At 51.9% G+C, this 21,774-nt stretch overlaps 7 protein-coding genes across 7 annotated transcripts; 5 read left to right on the forward strand and 2 right to left on the reverse strand.

Moving 5' to 3' along the window:
- Positions 1 to 132: 132 nt before the first annotated feature.
- CABS01_16440 (uncharacterized protein) lies at positions 133 to 859 on the reverse strand (the record flags this gene model as incomplete). Its single annotated transcript, XM_060549770.1, has 2 exons — positions 133 to 719; positions 820 to 859. 2 exons carry the CDS (start codon positions 857 to 859, stop codon positions 133 to 135), a joined length of 627 nt encoding a protein of 208 aa, XP_060389368.1.
- Positions 860 to 2,589: 1,730 nt separating this feature from the next.
- Positions 2,590 to 2,967, forward strand: CABS01_16441 (uncharacterized protein; the record flags this gene model as incomplete). The annotated part of the gene is made up of 1 exon (XM_060549771.1): positions 2,590 to 2,967. The coding sequence occupies one exon, from the start codon at positions 2,590 to 2,592 to the stop codon at positions 2,965 to 2,967; it is 378 nt and encodes a 125-aa protein (XP_060389369.1).
- A 1,354-nt stretch (positions 2,968 to 4,321) lies between these two features.
- Positions 4,322 to 5,398, forward strand: CABS01_16442 (uncharacterized protein; the record flags this gene model as incomplete). The annotated part of the gene is made up of 4 exons (XM_060549772.1): positions 4,322 to 4,426; positions 4,481 to 4,501; positions 4,886 to 5,062; positions 5,111 to 5,398. The coding sequence occupies 4 exons, from the start codon at positions 4,322 to 4,324 to the stop codon at positions 5,396 to 5,398; spliced, it is 591 nt and encodes a 196-aa protein (XP_060389370.1).
- A 5,075-nt stretch (positions 5,399 to 10,473) lies between these two features.
- CABS01_16443 (uncharacterized protein) lies at positions 10,474 to 12,085 on the reverse strand (the record flags this gene model as incomplete). Its single annotated transcript, XM_060549773.1, has 4 exons — positions 10,474 to 10,629; positions 10,724 to 11,108; positions 11,186 to 11,472; positions 11,675 to 12,085. The coding sequence occupies 4 exons, from the start codon at positions 12,083 to 12,085 to the stop codon at positions 10,474 to 10,476; spliced, it is 1,239 nt and encodes a 412-aa protein (XP_060389371.1).
- Positions 12,086 to 12,969: 884 nt separating this feature from the next.
- CABS01_16444 (uncharacterized protein) lies at positions 12,970 to 13,485 on the forward strand (the record flags this gene model as incomplete). The annotated part of the gene is made up of 1 exon (XM_060549774.1): positions 12,970 to 13,485. One exon carries the CDS (start codon positions 12,970 to 12,972, stop codon positions 13,483 to 13,485), a length of 516 nt encoding a protein of 171 aa, XP_060389372.1.
- Positions 13,486 to 13,583: 98 nt separating this feature from the next.
- On the forward strand, positions 13,584 to 14,204 carry CABS01_16445 (uncharacterized protein; the record flags this gene model as incomplete). The annotated part of the gene is made up of 1 exon (XM_060549775.1): positions 13,584 to 14,204. One exon carries the CDS (start codon positions 13,584 to 13,586, stop codon positions 14,202 to 14,204), a length of 621 nt encoding a protein of 206 aa, XP_060389373.1.
- Positions 14,205 to 16,655: 2,451 nt separating this feature from the next.
- Positions 16,656 to 17,831, forward strand: CABS01_16446 (fungal specific transcription factor; the record flags this gene model as incomplete). The annotated part of the gene is made up of 2 exons (XM_060549776.1): positions 16,656 to 16,807; positions 17,195 to 17,831. The coding sequence occupies 2 exons, from the start codon at positions 16,656 to 16,658 to the stop codon at positions 17,829 to 17,831; spliced, it is 789 nt and encodes a 262-aa protein (XP_060389374.1).
- Positions 17,832 to 21,774: the final 3,943 nt, after the last annotated feature.

The raw sequence follows: 21,774 nt of genomic DNA on the forward strand, positions 1-21,774 counted from the left end.
TGTCGCCATTGGGGACCTGCGATTGTCTCCGTTTAGATACTGACAATCCGGGCAAGGGATGTGGTGTGCCTGGTGTCGAACCATGTCTGGATGCTACGCTCATAGTTAGTGAGGCGCGGAGGCGATTGCGATTCAAGACGACTTACAGCGTCGGTACTTTTTGATTGGGGACTTGGCCGGCTCGGCAACACTGTCCCCAATCCTCTTCGCTGGACGTCTTGCGATCGTAAGCGCAGCGGCTTGTGACCTGATCTCTTCTGCTTGGTTCTTGACCTCGCTGTATGCCTCCATTCGCGCCATTGGCCCGAGCAGCGCTGCATTTACTCCATCATCCTTTACGTAGCGGCAGTAGTCCATCAACACATCAGGCGCATCGGCGCGAATCTTCGCGGCTGGCTCCCACGAGACGTCCTCTCCCTCGTCGGTATATCCAAGCCATTGTACGAGCACTTGCCATTGCCCTTGAACACGACGGTGTCGAAGCAATCGAAAAGGGTGGTAAAGTTCTCCGATTCCTAGGACGTCTTGACGCGTCTTGCCCTCAAAGCTGGTCCAGTAGTTGTATAACAAAGTCGGTCGATGCTCCTGGATATCCCATTCAGCTACATCTGAGCGAAGGCCTTTGGCGAGGACAGTAAGGGTCACGAGTGTGGTATGGGGATCGAGGGTATGAGCAACAATTTGATCGATGGCGTCATAGCAAAAGTCTGCTGCAGATACTGGGTGTTAACGAGGGCGCACAAAAACGGGATTTGGAGCATACAGAGAAAGAACCATGAAGCATTCAGAAGAGTATCGTGCGTTTTATAGGTTTCATACCTGGCTGAGCAAGTCCAACAGAGGCTCTTTCTCGAACCATGACTTGAGGTGGAAAGTGGCACGTTTGTTATAGCGGGAGGAACAAGCAAACAACGACAAAGTCGACATCAAGCGGCAGCGCGATGCTGTGGGAAAGTTGCACTCAAATCGTCAGCGGGTTGATCGCGTGTAGACGCGTCCGTGTTAGGCGGTACCTAAGCGACGTACATCCGCGTTTATTCTGGACCGGGCTCGGAAGTCACCCCCTTTGATACGCGCCCGACCGCTCCGGCGGGGCCGACCTACCGATTAATGCTGCTCATATCAAGATCCGCTTCAACATGCCCTGTTCAATGAGTCCCCGTCAAAATAGGAAGCTCATGTGTGTGATCGATTTTATATGTTGATCCTGGCGTCGACCGGCGTCATGTCCCCTCGTGCTTTTAGTGTGGCGGTGTAGAGGAGACTCCCATGGACGGGTCGCAATAGCTGCTGGCAAGACGGATGGTTAGCCCGCGGTAGTTAGAATGATGCTGACTCCTAACGAATCCATGAAAACCTCTTCAACCAAACACCTGACGCTGTCCACATCAACCCTGCGGAAGAGCATCCCATTCGTGGCAGGCGCTCTTTCGCTGTCTCATAGATTCACCAGAGATCATCTCGGTAAGCTTTCGTCACTTAGGTGTGAATGACCAGGAATCATATGCAGCAGCAGGCCTCGACCGTGGTCGCGCAGTCCGCAGGGACAGGGCTGTGTTAAGCAAGAACGTCCATCGAGGTTTGGTCCGCTGTGGTATGCGAGAGGCTTTCTGACCGTGGACGTATCAGGCTGCCTTGGTTGTTGCCACGTTGACAGCATGAAAAGCCGCCTGACCCATTGTAAGGGCCTCTTATGAGGCCGAAGCAGCGAAAAGGGGCCGTGGCTTGGCTTGGGGGGAAGTGAATATTCGGACACAAGTATCGTTTGAGCGAACCGCCTATTTCAGGTCGATTTCAACATGGCTGGTGGCAAACAAGCACATGCAAGGTCACTACCCGCAACGAAAGCACTACACTAAAGCTGCCATCCTTGTCAAAAGCATAGTAGAGCACGAGAAACGTGAGAGTAAGCGCGCGTCGACTGTGACAAGCCATGATGGCAAACTCTCAGCCTCAACAGGCGCAGACCCACATGAGCGTAAGGCGGGCGTACAGACAAAATCAGTGGGGTGTAATCCCAGTGCGCTGATCTCCAGTACAGGTTCTGCACTCCTCCGAGGCCTGGGCATGCATCCCTGGCTCCTTGTCCGCGTTTTTGGTGTCTTCTAGCCCAGCCCTCCCGGGTTTGGTTAGGGCCTGTTCGCGGGTGTTCATGGCACGAGTACGCAAAACGCCCGCTGAAACTTGCTTTTATGCTTCACACAAGGGTCAGTAAGTAACATTGCTAGGTCGACGCGGGAGCACTCCGTGATCTTTATGCTCTGAGTACCTTGTTATCGAAGAAAGTTAATTCTTTCTGAGTCACAAGTACAAGAATACAGTTTTAATAAAACAGTGTAGTGCCCACCCAGCACTTGAATTGAGATGCTTTTTCAAGCTTGCCATGAGAGAAAGATGACTGTACTGCTGACTGCCTGCCATCGAGGTCCGCAAGTGGCGCTGTGGCTTCAACCGTGATGGCTTCGCCCGTGATGGGCGAAAAGTCTGATTATGAGTCCCTTGAAAGCCTCTAATCAAGAGCTATAAGAGCCTCCGAGTATACTGAGTTGAAATGCTTGCCAAGATACCAACAACCAAACCAACCCCACGATGACGACCTTGACAAAAGACCTGGTGGACAACGCCAGAATCCTCGCCGACGTTGGGCACGATCCACGAAGCGTAGCAACGCGGCCGCAGAGCATCGCCAACATGTCCCACGCCAAGAAGGGCATCATCAGCACCAACGAGACGGACAGGGCCGTGTCGATATGGCGCCTCGGCTTCCTCCTACAGCTCGAGGATAATCGCCTTAGACAGCATTGGAAGTCCATCAGAAAGCTCTCTCGAGTGCTCCGGCACATCCACCGCCATCTCCGCGATGGCAAGACTCCCGGCGCCCACGCACAAGAGTGGGTTGCCTACCTCCAGACAGTAACACCAGCCTACCAACAAGCTGTCGAAACTGCGATTCTGGCGATCCCTTGACGAGGGAGAGGGTGGAATGGAGGAAAGGATGGGTGAGAAAAGGGTTGAGGTTGAACAGTGCGGAATTCGAGGGCAGGGTAGCGTCTACATGTACTGCGGCAATCCTCTAGTAATGCAAAACGATGGAGTTAAACAGTGGATCTTTATGCTCAAGGCGATTGGAGGGAGGTCAGAGCCACCAAGGCTGACGACTTAATTAGCTAGCCGAGCAATTATTAGCCAGGGCATGTTCAGGAATAAGTGATCGAATCATCCGACGTAGGCAACAACGTATCATGTCGGAAAGCTCTTTCTTGTACCGAGCGGCTACTGACTGTCCCATTCATAATGACCTTTTAGGTTCCGTTGATTTGACCTGTGGCTTGACAACCAGGGGGTTCTGAGGATTTGTATGTCAACTGCGAGAAGGGTTGCTTCTGCAATACAAGGATCGGCGCAGACGTCGAAGACACGCCAAAGATCACATGAAGTCACCCTCGATTGCGAAAGTCAAGCCTACGAATCAGCCCATCACTATCCAATTCATCGTAGCCTTGCAAATATATGCCACACCCGTGGCGAGTCTCGTTCATCTCGTCAGTGTCAAACTGACTCGAAAAATAGACGTAATTGAGGAAAAGACCAATACAGACACGAACATACGTTGATTTACCGAGCAGCGACAGGAAGTTTTTCCATCTCGTGAAGCAGTTCCAGAGCTCAAATGAGAGGGAGTGCTTGCATCGCATTCTCGGTCCACAACTGACCGCACTTCGGCTGCCAGCCTGTCTCAGGAGCTTGGCGAGCTGGCAGCTACTGAGCATTGCAATTGGTTTGGTCAAGGTGTAGAGCTCAAGACATACTTTGACTGAACGCTGGGTCGTAACCCTGCACTGCTTGTTGGCTAGCGTAAAATTCTGACATCGCTAGCAGGCCGCTTTGCTCTCTGTGTGTTTCTCAAGAGCGGAGAAGGGCGCTAAGAAGCCTCACTTTTGTCACCCTACCTAGACGAGACATGGTCGTATGCTAACCAAACCTCCGCAGCTAGGGCAAAGTGTAAGGGTTCTGGTGCATCTATTGTGCGTTGACGGTGCTGATAGGGCACATGGGTCTGAGTCACCTATTGCATGCTAAATAGACTCGTTGACTTTACCGTATCTAGCGGTGAGGGTGGCGGCGGAGATAGGTAGGTGAATCCTATTGACCTAGCGAGCGGCCCTTAACATATCTCGTCCACTCCGCTGCAGGAACAACGACGGGCAAAAAGCACCGAAACGGGGCGGACCCTTGGGGCATAAAATGCTCTGAAACCCCCCTTGAACACAGTAAATCATCAATTGATACCAGTCGGTACAGTCACTGCACAAGACAGATCATGTTGGTCCCTTCAGCTGAGGAAACCGAGGCCGGGTATGATGCCAACGCAACAGACTCTTCGTATGCAACTGCGGAAGCCAGCTCAGGACGGTTTTGGAGACAGGTGAATGGTACAACTCATATAGGAGTAAAAACCAAAAAAGTTACTCGGACACAGCATGAGGCTCCACCTTTTCGAGTGAGTCGAGGCTTCTAAGTAAAGCATAGATACTGATGATATCCGAGGCACCAGCACAAAAACCGCTTCATGTCAATCCCGAAAGAAGCACAAGAAGAGGGGGGGACTTGGGGAAGCATGGCAACGCAAATACTGATTTGAGGCGAGGTCTATGGCTCTTTCAATCGGCTGTCAATGACGAAGCGTTGAATTCAAGGATTGCGGAAACCAGTGGCTTTGATCCTCGTGAGATTTTGGCAGCGGTCTCCAAGTTGGAGGATGACGAACTCATTACTGCCAAAGAAGGATGAGCTTCCCCTCCAGAGCCAACGACTCTGTCTGGCTCGAATGTAAGGAGATTGAGATGTTTCGAAAGCTCCCACGGTCTAACGGCAGGTTACACAGGTCACAACTGCGCCCCTGCCTGCTGGAGCTTGGTTGAACCCGGCGACAACTCCGGGGACGGTGCCAGGTCCCGTTATCTACTCCAATCAGGTCAATAATGGCGGCAACCAATACAACGGAGATGTTCGTATTGACTATGGCCCTCCAGAGACACTCAAAGGCAATCGAAGTCTTGATGTGAGTTGGGACTTTCAGTTTTGTTTCGTCATGCTGACAAACATCTAGGCGGTATCCAGCCCGAATAATGAGCTGGACATACCATCTCTTCCCAAGTTCGCCCTAGACGCAGAGGATGCCACTTCGCGTGATCGCGAATTCGACTATTCAGGCGATACCCGTGTCGAAAATGAGGGAAAGAGAAACACCCTGACGTCAGCACACAGCGACCTGATAAGTCCAGCACGTTGGGAGCAGCTTGTCGCTGTGACAAACTCCAGCCTGGTCTTCTCGGGAAACAAGGTATTCGGCTGGGAGCAACGCATTTTCAGGGATACGACGCAGAACGAGAACTGAATCCCTTCAGAAACCTTCGAAAACCAACTGCTGCAATCTATGTGGACGATCCGAACGAACCTCTTACGACAATTGAAGGAATTGTGGCTCATGTTGAACGTGGATCGATCTTATGGTGTTGGGAATGCCGAAAGGACACGAAATATGATTTTAGGTTGGGTGGCGGCGAGCATCACGGAGCCTTCCTTCGGCGCGTTAGCTAGCCTAATTGCCGACTGCCTTCTCGGCATTAGAACGCAATACATCGCTTTTACTTTCCACTGACAGCTACCTGCCGTCTTATCCGATGGTTCATTACTGCTAAACTTCCCATCAGGCTTTCGTTCTGTGGATTCATTGACCCAATGAGACCATGAACACTCCAGAGTATCTGTTTGTGAGCTGCGGACATAGTTTTGCCACAGCTCTCCAGGTCTACATGATCCATGCTGGCGGTGCAGGCGCAACCTAGGACCAGTCTCCAGAAGACTGACGGGAACATCGAGCCGTTCAGGCTGGGCGATTCAGATGACCAACATAGCAGCCAGCACCGTTTATCAACGGTCTGGGTGCTTGACACAAACATCAATGGCAGATCGCATCTTTCAGGTTACCGTCTTGGATTCGGCTACGCGGTATGAGATGAGTTCGCAAGCGAGCCTTCAGCCTTCAGTGTTGAGGAATAAATCTGAGGCTAATACATGCTTCTTCTGCTTTGCAATCCTGTGGCTGTGTCAGTTATTGCCTGGCGGTCAATCTCCGCCACGTAAATGAGCAACGGCGCAGTGTAGGCGAACGTCACCAAGACGAATGACGAATGGCTTTGTATGTCTCAAACATGCAGTGTCGTGGCCTACATGCGGTGTGGCATACTATTGACAGACAAAGTACAGCTGTGAGCGTAATGATTCAAATGAGTCATTTCAATGTAACGTGGAATGGTGTAATTGATTACAAGACCCAGAGCCATTCAAATCGAACCCGATCTTTCTAGACTGTCCAAGCTGCAAGAATCAAGTCTTCCCCCCGTCCACACAACGATTGTTACGATGATGAACATCCCTTGTTTTCAAAACCAACTGCATGGAAGTACGAATTTCTTTATTGCGAGAGAATCACGCTAGTCAGGTTTTCTCGATGATGCAGCGGTCTTTGGACAAGACCTCAACGTACCTCTGCTCCCGCAGACGAGGATTGCGAAGGCTAAAGTGTTCCCCAAGTGGCAGTGCGTGCGTGAAATTCTACTTGCTCAGCTTGAAGATAGCCTGACATTGTTACAGTGTCAATGCGGCCACGGGTCAATGCCCATGCGACCTGAAGAATGCCACTTTTGTAAGACGCCCAGGTGCTCCCATTCTCAAGTGAGCCGCGTCAGAATTAAGTCCACTGAGCTCATTGGTGGTGTGGCATCGGCTCCTCACAACCAACTTTTGTGGCAGTCTCGGCCGTCTTTGATGATTCTTGGCGACTCCATCGACGATTTGTAGGACGTCGCCGCATCAACCACAAGAAGTAGCAATTAGAAATACACACCTCTTCCAATATCGTTTCTCACATTACGCTGGCCTTAATATTGGTTGGCCGTTAAGCCTAAGATAGAGGCCATGTGGCTGGGCCGGCGCCTCCTGGAGCTCGGATGCTGACATCAATCTTCCCATATGGGACAAGGGATGCCTCGTGGTGGTGTGAGGAAAAGCAAATTGCAAACCGAGATCTCTCCCCTCATACCCCGTGGTCACCAGAATCTCCTGTCGCCTTAAAATCCTTCGCTCCCTCATTTGACAGCGCCTCACACACGGGCCAAGCCTGCCAGCGGATACTTCAGTCTGAGGTACTTAGGCCGTCAATCAGCTAGCATCATCTTGCCCTTAGCGAAAGCGGACTGAAAAATTGACTATGAATGTAAGTCTACCTTCTACCGATACGTGCGTCTCAACACACTGAGGTTCATGCAAGACTCCCTACAAGCGCAAACAGCGGACAATATCCTAGAGGTAGTTCCTAATAAAGGTAATGGATCTTTATCCTTGAAAACAACGGGCCCTAGTCCGATCAAAATGAAATTAGCATGGCCAAATTGACTTACTGGTCAGAACCCTCGATGACGCTGCGATTTCCTCTACGTATGAGGCCGCAGAAACACCATGTCGGACAACACTTTTGCTATGCACGATGCCAAATGATCGACCAGTTGTCCGCCCTTCCACTTGGGCAGCCCCAGAGTCTAGGACCTAAAACACCGAAGGCATACGTCTGGACATGCGTAAGTCGTTTGAGACGCAGTATTTATCGGCCACGACTGATGCATAACGATAGTGCCGGTGCGCCTGGGGAGGGCAGGCCCTGGAAAATGGGCAATGTTGCAATTGTGGAGTTGGACGATGTGGATATTGTCCAGTCAGCAGTTATAAGAGCAGGACTACTATCGAAACAAGGTGTGCGATCAGGCTTCTTGAGCTCTCCTAAATCGTAACCTTTTCTAAATCATCGATCTACGGTCGTACCGAATTCTGGAGTGATGGCCCGTTCAGTTATCAGTTGGCGCCCCGAGCCGAGGAAGGTGCAGCAAGAAGATCAATATCGGGTCTGGATGACGTCCATTCTGGCGTCCGACTGTATCCGCCGAAGGAAGAGATGGGCATCGTAGGGCCGGTGTGCTGGGGTCAATCCCTTTGCTGCGAGTTGAGTGGGGGCGTCTTTAAACACACGACCAAGTTCAGTGTACGTGACACTGAGCCTGGAAGTCGCGACACGCCCCCGACTTTCCGCGGACAAGGGTGCTGGTACCGCCTGCTCGCCTTCCAAGCACCCCCAATAGGGGCGGCTTTGGCGCCGCAACAGGGGCCGCTGCGCGTGGCAGACCACCAATCACACATTGCCTAGCAAGCCAGATCGCACCTAATCATGTGGTTGTTTGCCAACGACGCGCCAATCCCTGTCAGATTACCTTCCCTGCCCTCCAGCCGGAACAAGCTTGCCAGGGCCCGGCGGCAGCTCATGAGCGATTCATCTTCCCCAGACCAGCTCGATTCCGGCAAACTTCTCTCCTTCCTTATCCCTGCGTCCGCCGCACCGTGCAACGAACACCGCCGGGCGACTACGGCCGCCAGGACCTGCATGGAAGGGATTCGATACCTTTGGGAGGGTGTCAGGGCTTCGTGAAGTCGACAAGGGATCGTTCCTTGTTCCGAGGCCTGGCTCAGGGCCGCCCTTCAAGCTACACCAGTGACTCGTCGTCGGTGTATCCGTAGGGGCCATGACGTGCTCACCGCTGGGAACGTGGTCACGCGGGCGAACTTCGAAAATATTCTAGACTTGACCTATCTCACCTCGACCATTCATTGAGTTCTCCTTCGAGCCAGTAAGGTCTCTGAGAGCTCCTTACAGCATCTTCCTTCGTTGTGTGAGGGCTCCTCAAGCCTGAACCGTCCCAAGAGGACCTCCACAAACAGCCACTGGGATGCGTAGTCCAGGCCTAATCTGGCTGTTCTTGACCAGTCGCGGGACGTCCGGTGAGTCGAAAAGCAAGCCTCTCAGCCGGGCCAGCAGGGAAGGTAGACCGACGTGTGCGTTAGGCCCAGCAGGCATTGTTCCCAGGATATTTCCTGCTCGGAGGACCATGAAGAGGCCTCTAGACCCAACCAGATGACTCAACGAAAGCGATGGGTTCGCAAGACTTGGCGAGAACGATCTGCGGTACGAGCTGGCAAGAGTGTGAGTTGTCCTTGTCAGCCCTGACAAGGGATTCGAAAGCTGAAGAGCCTGATCCCGCATTTGAATACGCAGTCATCCTTCCCTCAGATACAGTCGACCCACCCTATTGTTTGGATATTGCGCTGCCCATAACGGAGTTGCATCAACCAACTGCTCCGTAATCGATCAACGGGCCGAGTCGACTCATCGACATGTGACCTCGAGTGAAAGGCAGTCCCGCCCCTTCGATGCTCGGAGGGCAGTCATGCAATCAGATACGTCCCCAAGTCGCTCGTTGTCTGGTCATTACCGTAGGAGGGGGGTCCAACTTGAGTTTCTACAGGGCTGTATTCTTTCTCATGTCGGGCGTCAATGTCAGTCCGACCCAAATAAGGCTGTTAATCCTCACTGCCACTCGAGTCCGGACGGTGACACAGAAGCGGCGCTGGAATAGAGAGTCGAGCAAAGGGAAACTGAAAATGCCTTCTACAAGCGCTTAATCGATTCGATCTGTACCGCCAACGACCAGGGGGCAGAGGATATGTTAAAGCAAATTCGGGCATCAGGCAATCCCCTCGAACTCATTGGATCCAGCTCGACGCGGATTGCCACCAAGAATCATCCAGAGAAGATGGGCGAATCTGCGCTATCAGAAGATGAATTAGCCCAAATCCACACGCCTGCCTCACCGTAACAAGAGGCGTCAGTTTGACTGCAATGTTCGACAAAAGTCACAGCTCATTTCGTCGCCACGTCCGCGGGCAGCAGGCAAGCCGTGGGCAACATGACTACTGGGCATGTAATCCGAACCCTCAAGCATCTCTGCACGGGTTCTGTATATTCAAAAAGGATGGGCTTGAGCACCTGGTCAACCGTCCTTGAGCTGCGTTGGTCTCGGCCTCATAGGGGCCTGCAGGTCACTTCGCGAATCAATAATATCAGCTCAGAAACACCGTGCAGCCCCTTCCTGTGTTCTGGTCTCGTCATCAATGTCTTTCACAAACATGATGGTCTCTTCTCGGGTGAAACAACTAGACCCAGGCATGACTTCGGCTTGCCTCGAGGAGCCGGGCTTGACGAATGTCTAGTCCAAAGTTACGGTGTTCTCGAAGAGGAGTAGATGATCGGTTACAAAATGAGTTAGCAGCTTGCAGAGTTGAACGAGGTTCCTTGTAGCATCGCATCTACCTTTCCGAACATCAAATCAAATCAATATCACCTTCCGATTTTCAAAGTCTTCCTCATCGTTGTTCACAGACTGCCAAGTTGGATAAAATGGAAGTTTACCTCCCAAGATCTCGGTCATGAGTGCGACGCTGCGGGCTTCCACATTCATCCCCATGCACGGCAACGCCGTGGAGTATGGCATGGCGCACAGAGGGAAGCTTGCGGCTCTCATCTCTCTATACAGGCTCCGATGGAAGGCATAGTACGGCCTGCTGAAACCAAGGCCAGTAAACGTCCTCGATCCAGGATATCAGGAACTGGAGCACACAGACAATTTGATACACCCCCAGCGGTTCACTTGTCGAGCCAATCATCTGACTCGACCACAACGTCTATCGTCTCATATGTCAGCATGTTGTTCGCAAAAATGCATCGGGGAAGGAGGGATGTGTGGCGGGAACGTCATCTTGCCATGGCATGACTTACCACTTCATCTCCATCTCTCGTACTCGCTACGAATAACCAGTCGTTTCCTTGGACAATGATGCCAGGAAGAAAATCGATCAGGGGCATCCGCGGAACGGTGCCGGCCATGAGACGATCTAGCATGCGCCATTGGCTCGCATGCCAGGTCAGGAGCTGGGCCTCAGCGACCGATAGGCCTTCACCCTGGAGCTTCGTCTCGATACTAAGGCCAATCGGACGTGTTTTCAGGGCGCCGTACTCTGTGTGGTTAATAGACGGCGTCTCGGTCAGCACCAATCTATTGATGGCTTGGGCGGCGGCACCAGTGGGTTCGATGCAGAGGCAGAAGTCGACTTTCCGAAATGCGCTCGTCTGAACAAGGTCCGGGAGGGTGTTTGCACTCGTGCTAAAAAATAACGCAAACAGATGTCAGGATTACTCCAGAAATAATAGATAGGACGACGACAAGCAGCAAGTACACACCACGGAATCATGTAGACAAGTTTGCCCGTCGCTTGGTAAAACTCCGGTACCGCTAGATTGATGACGTGGTGATGAAGACTGGTGTTCCAGCCCGCCTCGTCGAACTCATAGTCGCGACACATCTTGGCTCTGGACACCATCTCCGTCACCTGCTGTGTCGTGGGAGTCGGTCCCAGAACGCGTCGGGACAAGCCATCGGTTGTGCTGACGGAGGCGTCGTCGAAGTAGAGCGGATATCTGATCTCTTCCATATCGGGACAAATTCTTTTCGCCTCGTCGATATTCTCCTAAATGCCCGGCGGAGGGTTAGCCTGTGTGCTTCAGGCAGGGTAGAAGAGCAAAGGTTCGATCAGGACCGAAAGTCCCGCAGGGTTCCATTACCTTTTCCAAGAAATCGATTACGCCCACTCCCCGGGAGTACTCTCTTATCCGTTTCCATATCTTGCGCAACGATGAGGGAGCGTTGGCGCTCATGTCGAAATGTCTTACCCTATGCGGGTTTCGATCTGTCCTCCTGCGTCTCTTCGTCGGCGATCTAGACCCCGTGGAGCTACCCGACAGCTGGCTACTTGCATCGCTAAGCACCGGCATTCTCTGTGGGAGACTCGCCCTTGGTGTTGCTTCCAGGCTGGTGGCAGAAGCGTGGCCATCTGACGAGGTTGAGATGCTATCGGATTCGTCACCCAGTTGCGCCCGTTTGAGTGGGGATGATGGTGCCATGTCTACGGAGTCGGGCGGCGTAAGAATTCGGTGACGTTTCTTCGTCCTATTTTGCACGACCGGCGCACCGGCTTCGAAGTCGGTTGTGGAAGGCTCGCCGATGTTGTAGGGGAGGGAGGTGAGCCAATTCCTGACGAACCTGGTGGGAGTGTCGTCGAGGTTTGGGATGGATGCGCTCATCGGAAATGATGGGAAGCGATGAACATACGGCTTCGATAGACAGACTTTGACTTCTCGTAATACTCGTATGCGAAGAACACGTCGTCGAGACGAGCAGATGGTGGCTCGAAAGGGAAGAAGAAGTGTTTCCGACCAAGTTCCCAAAGTTGATGTCTTGGGAAAGCATGCCTGTGAGAAAGGCCCCCAGAAGATCAGATTGCCACAGCAACCAATGGACGAATAGGGCTGATAAGATCGGGACGCAGCTGATAGGCTCGCTGAGCTTGGACCAGCACAGATTGCCGCTTGTTTTCTTGCACGGCTACCGAGGCCACGTGCATTCAGCAAGAACCTCCAATCTCACTACTTAACTCTGGCAAACATGGTTTTGAAGGTTGAAACTACTACCTTCCTTTAAAACACAAGTGGCAAGTGGTGTCAGTGAGATGTTTTGGCTACATCAAGCTTCGTCGTCAGTACGAAACTCAACTTACGCATTCTGTTGAAATCGTTGCGGCCACCCTAGTCTTTTTCACCATAACGCTTGGTCCGTGCATCTCCGCGGCTGAGTACGCAATCCAGCGTTCAGTGTCAAATAAGGCGCTGACCAGAGGGCAAACGAATGGGGCGAATATGTAGATAATCATGCGAGCCCTGAATAGCTTAGCTGGGGCAGAATAAACTATGTATGTATGTATGACCAGAGGGCTTGAAGCCACCTGCCGTATTCGCTATAAGCCCTCCAGAATTTGCCATGTTCTGTGTGCCGACTGTGGGAGCGGCCATCTTTCGAAACGGGTGTAGGAAGTACGCCGTCTCCTGCCATCCGCTGAGCAGTGCGAGCAGCCCGCGTGGGACTTCATCTAACGGGACTCTCGTGAGAACATCTGCGTTTTTTGTCGGCCATGGAGCACTGCACGGTTATCTATCTGGAAACAGCTCTTGTATCCCTGCCTCGCCGATCTGTGCTGGTCGCAATAACTCTGACCGCTTTGTCTTTCTTCCGCGTGGGGTTTGGCCAGAGATATGGAGTGGCTGAACCTTCAACACAGACGGACGAAGTCTACGGAATCAGGCTAATTTCATTCAGCTGTGCTGCTATGCTACTTCAATTAGGTCTCTGTAGCATTACTCCACTCAGAAGTGACCACGCCCTGCGCTTCTTGCCCTTTTATCATCCCCGCCTCGCACGCGGGCGCGCGAAGGGGCCATTCTTGACAATCACCACGAGGCGCATCTTCGACTCCACCTTGGCGAGGTCGACTTCTTGTCCCTCCCACGCACACCCCCTTCTCACAATTCATCTCTCGAGGGCGCCGGATACCCGGCAGTTTTCAGTTTTCAATTTTCGGGTTTCCAGGTGGAGGCTTCCTTTTCTTTTGCTCGCTTCAAGCACGAGGGAAACAAGTATCGGTGCCTAGTTTCCATTTCCAACTCTCATGAAGACAATATCCAGCCGACCTCGGTTCTTTGCCCGCCGCCTCCAGCCATTTTGCCTCGTCCTATCCATCAGAATATCATGCCTGCGGATGGCACGGTTCAGTCTGATGGTATGATGCCCGTGCCGGACAGGTCGAGCAATCATACACACCACCGACGTCAGTCCTCGCTTTCCATCCGCCCAGATAGGCTTGATGATGGCGGTCATCATGACGGACGACATTCGACAGACTCGGCCATTGATACTTCTGGCCAAGTTGGCAAGATGCAGAAGTACGACATGCCTCCGGTCCAATATGAGATGTTGTCCAAAGACAGGCCCGATGTGGACCAACAATCAGGCCTCGATGAGATTCAATTTTGTCACACTAGTGTGCAGCGAGCCTATGAAACCCGCATCCAACTTCCTCCTGTTGGCGTCGGAAGTATACGAGGACCTTCTGGCCAACTGGACCACATCGAATCCCTTTTCTTTGCGATCTGGAAGGTGTCGGCTGCAGCACTGCTCTATACCCTGGCTGTCCTCAACAGCGCGTCTCAGCATCATGAGGAAGCTTGTGAGACTTCATCAGCTACCCAGAAGTACATTCAATATCTTTATCATTTCGACGTCTTCACTGGTATGTCCTCTACACCCCACACTGCACCGGAGCAACCTCACCTTCTCTGCGACTCTGCCTACCCCGAAGCTCAATCCTAACCAGGGAAATTTAAGATGTACGATCGACTAGGCAAGACAAATCTGCGCAGATCGCTGTTGACCCGACAAGATCAATTGAATGACGGTACCGTCGTGAAGGGTTACGCAACTCTGTAAATAAGCAATTAGAGTCAACTATGCGTCTCAGGCAGGCGATACAGCTACGGGAGTGGGTGAAAACATGGATGGTCTCAAATGGAGCAACTGCAGACGAGGAAAGTAGTCGTTCGGACAGATCAACAAGGATAGTATTTACGTATCGAATGTAACACTCCATATCGTCCAGACATTTCCGGCGACGGTGAAGGCTTTGAGGAAACCTTTGGTACACATGAACAAATGTACAAGGAGAGGCGGCGGTAGGCTTTGAAAAGGCAAATCAACTGCTCGCCTTTGGTTGGTATTCATTCTTCGACTCATCTTTCATGCCTTTCTGGTTTCTTCCGTCGCGGCTATTCTGATCAATTGTCATCATTTAATGCGGGGAAATCTCACGATGACCTCGAGCATCAAAGTCAATTGGACGGTGGTTGCTCCCCAAATGCATTCTGGGCGTGGAGATGGTATTAATGCGAGACTGCCATCAAAGACAACTCGAGGCTCCTGGTGGTCGATACCCATCTCCGCAGTCACCTATATCTGTCAAGGACCGAAACCGCGAGAGCGAAGCCTGAGCGGGACTTCAAGGTTCTTAGATACTCTACTGTTAGCAAGAATAGGTGTTCGTGCTTGCGTTTTCATGTCGGAGATCGTAGGATGAATACGGAAAGGGAAGATAAATCATCCAGCACCCTGAACGAAGGCGTCGTGAAAGCCATAAGGACACTATGATTCCTGGCTCTTTCAAAAATAAAGCCCATCCAAGGGAGTGTCGGTAGCTGAGAAGCGGAAGAGGCCGGCTAGATGTGTATTGGGCCGTGGAGACATCCTCGCTCACAACAGACTTGCCTTCCTGAAACCACATCATCAATCGTGTCCACCGAGAGCCGAAACATTCCACAGCACCCCTGGCTAAAAACGAGAGAGAACAGGCAAAGAAGGGTGAGCGACCAGCGATAGCCATTAAAGATGGGCATACACTCAATCCGGGAGCCGACGTCACAGTGGCTAATAACAAACCATGTTTCCACCCTCCCCAGCCTGTGTCGCGGGCACGTGAGCGTCACAATAATTGCTAGTGTTTAAGATAGCCACACTCCACCTCCTTTGAATTTCAGATCCCACATCCTTGGTTTTCTTGTTTTGCCCTTAGAAATTTCTAGCAGGTCAACTCTCTTCATCCCTACATAAATGATCGACCTCGACCTCTCAGCGCCAACGACTATCGCTAGAGCTTGTGCTCTTCATCTCCAGAAAGTAAAAAGAAGTCGTTTGTTCAACTATAAGCCCTTTGGCTATCTGGCAATTTTAGTCACGCTTAGAAACTTATCGTGTATTACTCGAAGCAGACACCTGTCGGTTGCGATCTGTCAACAGCCAGTGTCCACTCGACTGTGCTATCTGAAGTACTTTGAGCTTTACCTCGACAGATAGTGGCCATCACCCTCCAGCTCTGCGCATCTTACCCTCTCTATCATTCATGCGCCCCGTCGCTTGCTCCCCTTGCTGGCTCCACGGGTCCATAGCAGACCCAACCGTCACAATTTCTTCTCAACTATGCATCAAGTCTTTGCTGTCTCCTGCCTCGGACTCCGATGACGCACTCACAGCGCTCCCTACTCAGGCCACGCCAGGAGAATACCTCTACAACTCTCGCCGTAGCAAAGCCGGCAGGCAAGCAAGCTCCGGAAATAGCCAAACCTCAGGGTTCCATCGTGCCCGACGGTGATGACTCGAAGGCGACCTCGGCGAGAGGCTCAAGTGCCAAAAGACCCTCTAGAGCTATGCAGCCGCCGATGAGATCTAGCATAGCTTGTTTGAGATGCAGGAAATCCAAAACCAAATGCGACAGCGACCACACCGGATCACCTTGCGACACATGCATCAAGGCAGGACATAAGTGCGAGTTTCCTGATCCAAAGCCTCTTCCGGCGAAACGATCAAAGCCGCCGACTGTGCCGAGGCAGGTAGTGGAAGTCGGGCATGTCCGGAAGCGAGTGAAGAAGCTCGAAGATGCAACGTCCTCTGATGGACGTACTGCTGCTGCACTTGCTCAGGAAGTCCTTTCAGCAACCTATCTTACCGTCGATTAATGGCATCAACTCTTCGACATTTTTAAGCTGCACTTCGCTACCGAACTCCTGTTTTTGCATCTCCCAATTCTCAAGAGCGTCATCCACAACAAGGAGAGCAAGAAGCCGTCGACCGAATCGAATCTTATCCTGCTGGGCATTTTGACTCTCACTGCAAGATTTCATCCCGACTTGATCAAATATGCGGCACATCTCACACACGACAAGATCGCGGACCCCAAATCTCGCAGTGCTCTAATTATCCAAGTCGGAGCCGCCAATGGCCTCAGAGTACTTCTCAAACGCTCTGACAAAGGCACTAGGAGAACTAGAATCAGCTCTGACATCAGCTACTGTCGTCCGCGTTCAAGCTTTCCTCATGCTCGGCTTGTACAAATGGAGTCAGCCGAACGGCGGCCTGGCTGCGTGGATGTATGTTGGCGGCTCAAGGCTTGAAATTGGGTTTTGAAGACAATCCTTTGGGCGGCAAGAGAATTTTGGTCATGTATCCTCGCTCGAGTAAATCGGCTCAATTACCCTCAGACCGTTGGATAGACCAGGAGATCAGGCGCCGTACTATGTTCAGCTGCTTGATACTGGATCGTCTTCTGTCTTGCGGATCTGATCGGGTTTCTATGGTTCGGTCCGACGATCTTCAAATTCAGCTGCCATGCACCGAGCATGTCTTCGACCACGGCCGCGTTGTCTACACCGGATTCTTACAGCAGGTGGAACATGGCATAGAGCTGCCATTCAATGACAGCGTCTTGAGACGATTTGTACAACTGGCTGATGTCTGGGGCGATATCACCAATACAGTGTCGAGGGCGGCCGCCCTGAGGAATCGCTGCCGCCGTGGAACCAAGAGTCGACTTTCTACCAGCTATGTAAAAGAGTCGATGATTTCTATAAACATCTTCCGGAAGATTTCACCTGGTCCAGCGCGAACTTTTGGGGACACAACGACAGCGTGTACATATCACTCCATATGCTGGGTGCTCCCTGCAAAATCATACTGCATCGCGAATGCATCCCGTTCATCGCCATCAAGTGTTCTAAGCCGACTGGCCCTCTGGGTGAGTTCGTCTCCAACACTAGAACTGTTCTAGAGAGCTTTTGGGAGCGAAGCGCGGAGCAGGTTTTCAAGGCTGGCAGGGAAATCATCGATCTCGTATCGTTGTGCCGAGATAGACTCCCTCATTCGTCACTGGTCATGTTCGCGATCTGGCAAGCAGCCTCTGTGGAAACTTACTCATGGCACTGTCCCCGCATGGATACTCAGAGTCGTATGGCCAGCAAGCGTGAAAGCGAGGAACGGAAATCGGGGGGCAGATCTGAGAGAGTGCAGACAGGAATTGTTAGCATCGCTCTCCAAGCATTGATCAAGGTTGCACCTTTCTTTAGCATGGCCTCCAAGTACGTCACGTTTCTTGAGAAAATGGATCAATTTCTCTAATGTGGCGGCTTGTTAGAACCTCGGAGGCTCAAGATCGACAAGACTCTGAGCAGCGACATCAATCTGGAACACGACTAGCCAACAGCCTACGACGACTCCGATGGAGACGAGAATCCCCAAACTCCGGCCTTCTTGCCATTTGAAGCCGTGATGGCTATTTTGAACGGAGAAAGACTCACCATCGACTCTGTCGTGATGGCTTCAACCATCCATGGCCTCACCGCACGTCACGTGACCTCGGTTACATAATCACCGAGGCCCACTTCACTTGCACCCTCTATATCAGAGCGAGCTTCGTACCTATTTCCTATTTCCAATAGACAACCGTTCTCTTTTACTTATGTCGATGCCCCTATGGTGACTATACGACAGATCCCTATCCAAGTTTACTCTCTGAAGACAACCAAGAATCTACCGTTCGCCACGTTCGAATCCACTTGTAACACCCTTCTAAAGTGGCTATTGGGTGGTATTTGCATGTGGTGTGTTTGGAGACCATGTAAATGATCACGTGAACAAATGGCCAGCAAGATGTTAGGTGTAGTGGGCGGTAAAGATTAAAGCTGGAACCGCTAGATGGTCTAGAGGATGTTGCAAAATTTGGTCAGGCGCCCGGGTCGCCTACTCTAGAAAAGCTCTTAATGGGGTGTTGATACAAGAGCTGCTCCGTGGTTGAGAACTTTGCAGGAGGGAAAGTTGAAAAGGTGGAAAACCCAAGAAAAATAACTCTATGGAAACAGTTAGGATATCCACTGATACTATGGTTCAATACTGTGTACGAGTACCGGGAACCGCCCGAGCGATCAGCAAAGGCAGAAAAGAAAAACAAATACAAGGGCTGGATAGTTGAGGGCGGAACTCAGATGTATTGGGTGTTTGTCCCACGAGATTTTGTTTGCCCGCCACAACACATGCTACACATCTGGTGTCTGGGCCAACAGCCGACCCGCCCCGGACGTTAATCCATAGCGCCCTACTTCGCCAGTGACCAGCTGTCTCCGAATCTAGACAAGAAAAAAACAAGATCAACAGCAGTGAGAACAAAACTTGTGAAATCGGAGCCAAAACAGCGCCACAACACGCTCCGGAAGGTCAATTGGTTACCGGCGTGCTCGTCGCGAAGCCCATAACAGCGTAGGCACCATGGCAACCCCGTGGCCCCAGGAGCAACTATGGCCAACGCATCATCGAGAGCATGCCACCCAGCCTAACAGACACCTTCAGACAGCAGTCAAATCAATCGATACCGCAAACGGACAATTCAAGTTGAAAGCTTGGCGGGGCGCGAGGTCGATTCTCCGGACGGAAATGTAATCCAGACACACCTCACCCCGTTGGTTGCCGCATGCAGCACTTAGCTATGCTCGTAGCTGACATCGGGGCCGGGGAGGCGTGTGCCTGCGCCCCTGCCCTTCAAGACCCTGTGAGTGCACTCTTCCGATCCTTGTCGGTGCATGGTGTAGGGGCAAGGTGGGCGGGCGCACACGCGACGCCGTCTCGTCTGCGTACCTCCTCGCGGTGTGTACAAGCCGTTTCTCTGCCATCCGCCTGCGAGCTGAGGTCCCATGCGGAGACAAGGAAACTCTGATGGAGCGCGGTCCCATTTCACGCGGGCTCCAGCCATGCAGGCAGCATTGTGCATCGGAAGGTGGACACTCTGTGCGCCGCAAGGGATAACCCCGAGCATCTATGGTAGCGGGATTTCTCGGGCGCACACATCTCGACTGGTACGAGTGTCATATCCCAGGAGTGTGGCAGCTGGATAAGCACGATGGGTGCGCAAGCCAACCGAACTCCTTTCGTTGCCTGCGTCTCTTGGCGCAGAACCGAGAGGGAGCTCCCGGAGGCAGGATGAGTCGATTGATGCACGGGCAGAAGGCGCCTGGCAAGCATGCGACCTTCTCTTGAGGACGGCTATTCCGCACCCACATGAAGGCTATCCCGCACCCATACTAGGCCTACTCAAGCAAATAGTGGGCTACACGTGACTGCACCGCCGCAGCAGCCACATTGGGCGCGCGCCTTCCTGTTGTTTCTGTTTTGACGCGTCTTTTTTGTCCAACACCTCCTTTTTCAGTCACTTTTGAAGCAGGATAAGTACCTTTGTGAGTACCTAAATATGGGCTCTAGAGAAGTATTTCCCCTGAGCAAAGACTAGCTTTTAAAGTCGTGGTTTTGATTCTGAAAAGCGCGCTGTAGAAGAGGGTAAAGTGGAAGGTGTAGCAGTGGAAGGTGTAGCAGTGGAAGGTGTAGCAGTGGAAGGTGTAGTAGTGGAAGGTGTAGTAGTGGAAGGTGCAGCAGAGGAGGCTGCGCCTTCCTAAGAAACTGCCGGAATAATAGAGATTCCGGGTCAATTGTGGCTACTGCGGCGGTGCAGTCACGTGGAGGTGCGGGATAGCCTTCATGTGGGTGCGGAATAGCCGTCCTCCTTCTCTTGGACTCCTGCTTTTTCTTTTCGCGGGCCTTTTCTTCCTCGTGATATAAATGGTCAAATGCCATGTCCTTCTGACCGAACGTCTCATCGAACTGGAGCAGTACTCTTGCTCAAGCATTGTCGTTTGCTCAGCAACTTCATATGAAAATTCGCCAGCGCCGTCAAATGAGCGTCTATCACGAACGCTTCGAAAATCGTGACGAAGCCGATAGTGCTGCAGAGCGATTACATGGGTCCTCATGCTCCTGTGACCATCTACGTATCTCCAATAGATCAGTAGCTTATCTCCGCACTCGCCCATGGCCAATTTTTTGTTACCGGTCAGAGCATCGACCGGGAACACTGGGAGATTGCTGTCTTGTCTCAAATTGTCGATCCCGCCGACGTTCTACACCTAGGTGATCACGGAGCTTCCCTCGAAAGACCTCCACGATGCTCAGATACGTCGATGAAGCGGGCTATGCTGAGTTATCATCTCTGGGTGAGGACACCACAGCCCGAAAGCACACTGCCTTTAGCCGGTTGATCCTGATTCCAGATAGAAGCCCTCACCCGACGCCTGCTGCCGATTCTATGGCGTCCTCGCGTTATGCAGGAAGATTCTCGATAGCGGCATGGTCGCCATACCGATTCTTGAAGAGAACATCTATCTTTCTCTTCAGGACAGGTCTCTGACTCCATTATACGAGGACTCCATCGAGCTACAATTTGGTTCCCTTCTCCATATCATCCTGGAGTCAGTACATCGAGCTGCCATGTGGCCCAAAGATCACCGACGGGTTCACTGCCCGGTCAAAGCAGGCGCTTCTCTGTGTCTCGATGTCACCTCTCTCACATTGCATAATGAAGTTCAGGCCTTCCTTGTTTTTGTAGATTGAGCGGGCGGAATATGGGGTATGTGTAATCGCCCAGATCAGATGTCGTCTTTCTCCTGGGGCTGGTGGCGAGCTATTTACCTTTAGGAACCATGAGCGAAATGCTCATCTTCATATGAGCCTTCTTCTTGTACCTTCTTGGAGGGTTCCTCTTATTTTTCCTCCGTTATGTCAAGTTGGTGATGTATTGTGTAGGCTTTGGGGTACTTTGAATGATGACTGCACAGTTCAAGTCATGACAGTAAAGTTGCGCGGCGCAAGTCTACCTTCTAGACGCGTGACAAGGTTCCGGTTGCCTATTGCGATAATGTACTTGATTGATCCAGATTACTGGACCACAGACTTGGTTTCACATGAAAATTGAGAAACACTCTGGTAAATTGTGTTTTGATGCGAGTGTTGGGTCTCCGGACATCCCAAGAATCGAGAATGACCCGGCTTTGACAATCGTTCGCCCTGCTAAAGTGACCTGCGCCCTTACCTCTGCCCATCCTTCTGACATGTCATCTTGGGATAGAACAAGGGACGTGGTATGGCCCTGAGCTTGTGTTTCTACGAGGCTCATATGATTATGGAAACCAGCTTGGAGGTTTGGAAGAAAGGTACGGAGAGATGTAAGCCAGGTAGTGCATCC

Source organism: Colletotrichum abscissum (assembly GCF_030869225.1).
Source record: "Colletotrichum abscissum strain IMI 504890 chromosome Unknown Scaffold_99.1, whole genome shotgun sequence".
Taxonomy (NCBI): domain Eukaryota; kingdom Fungi; phylum Ascomycota; class Sordariomycetes; order Glomerellales; family Glomerellaceae; genus Colletotrichum; species Colletotrichum abscissum.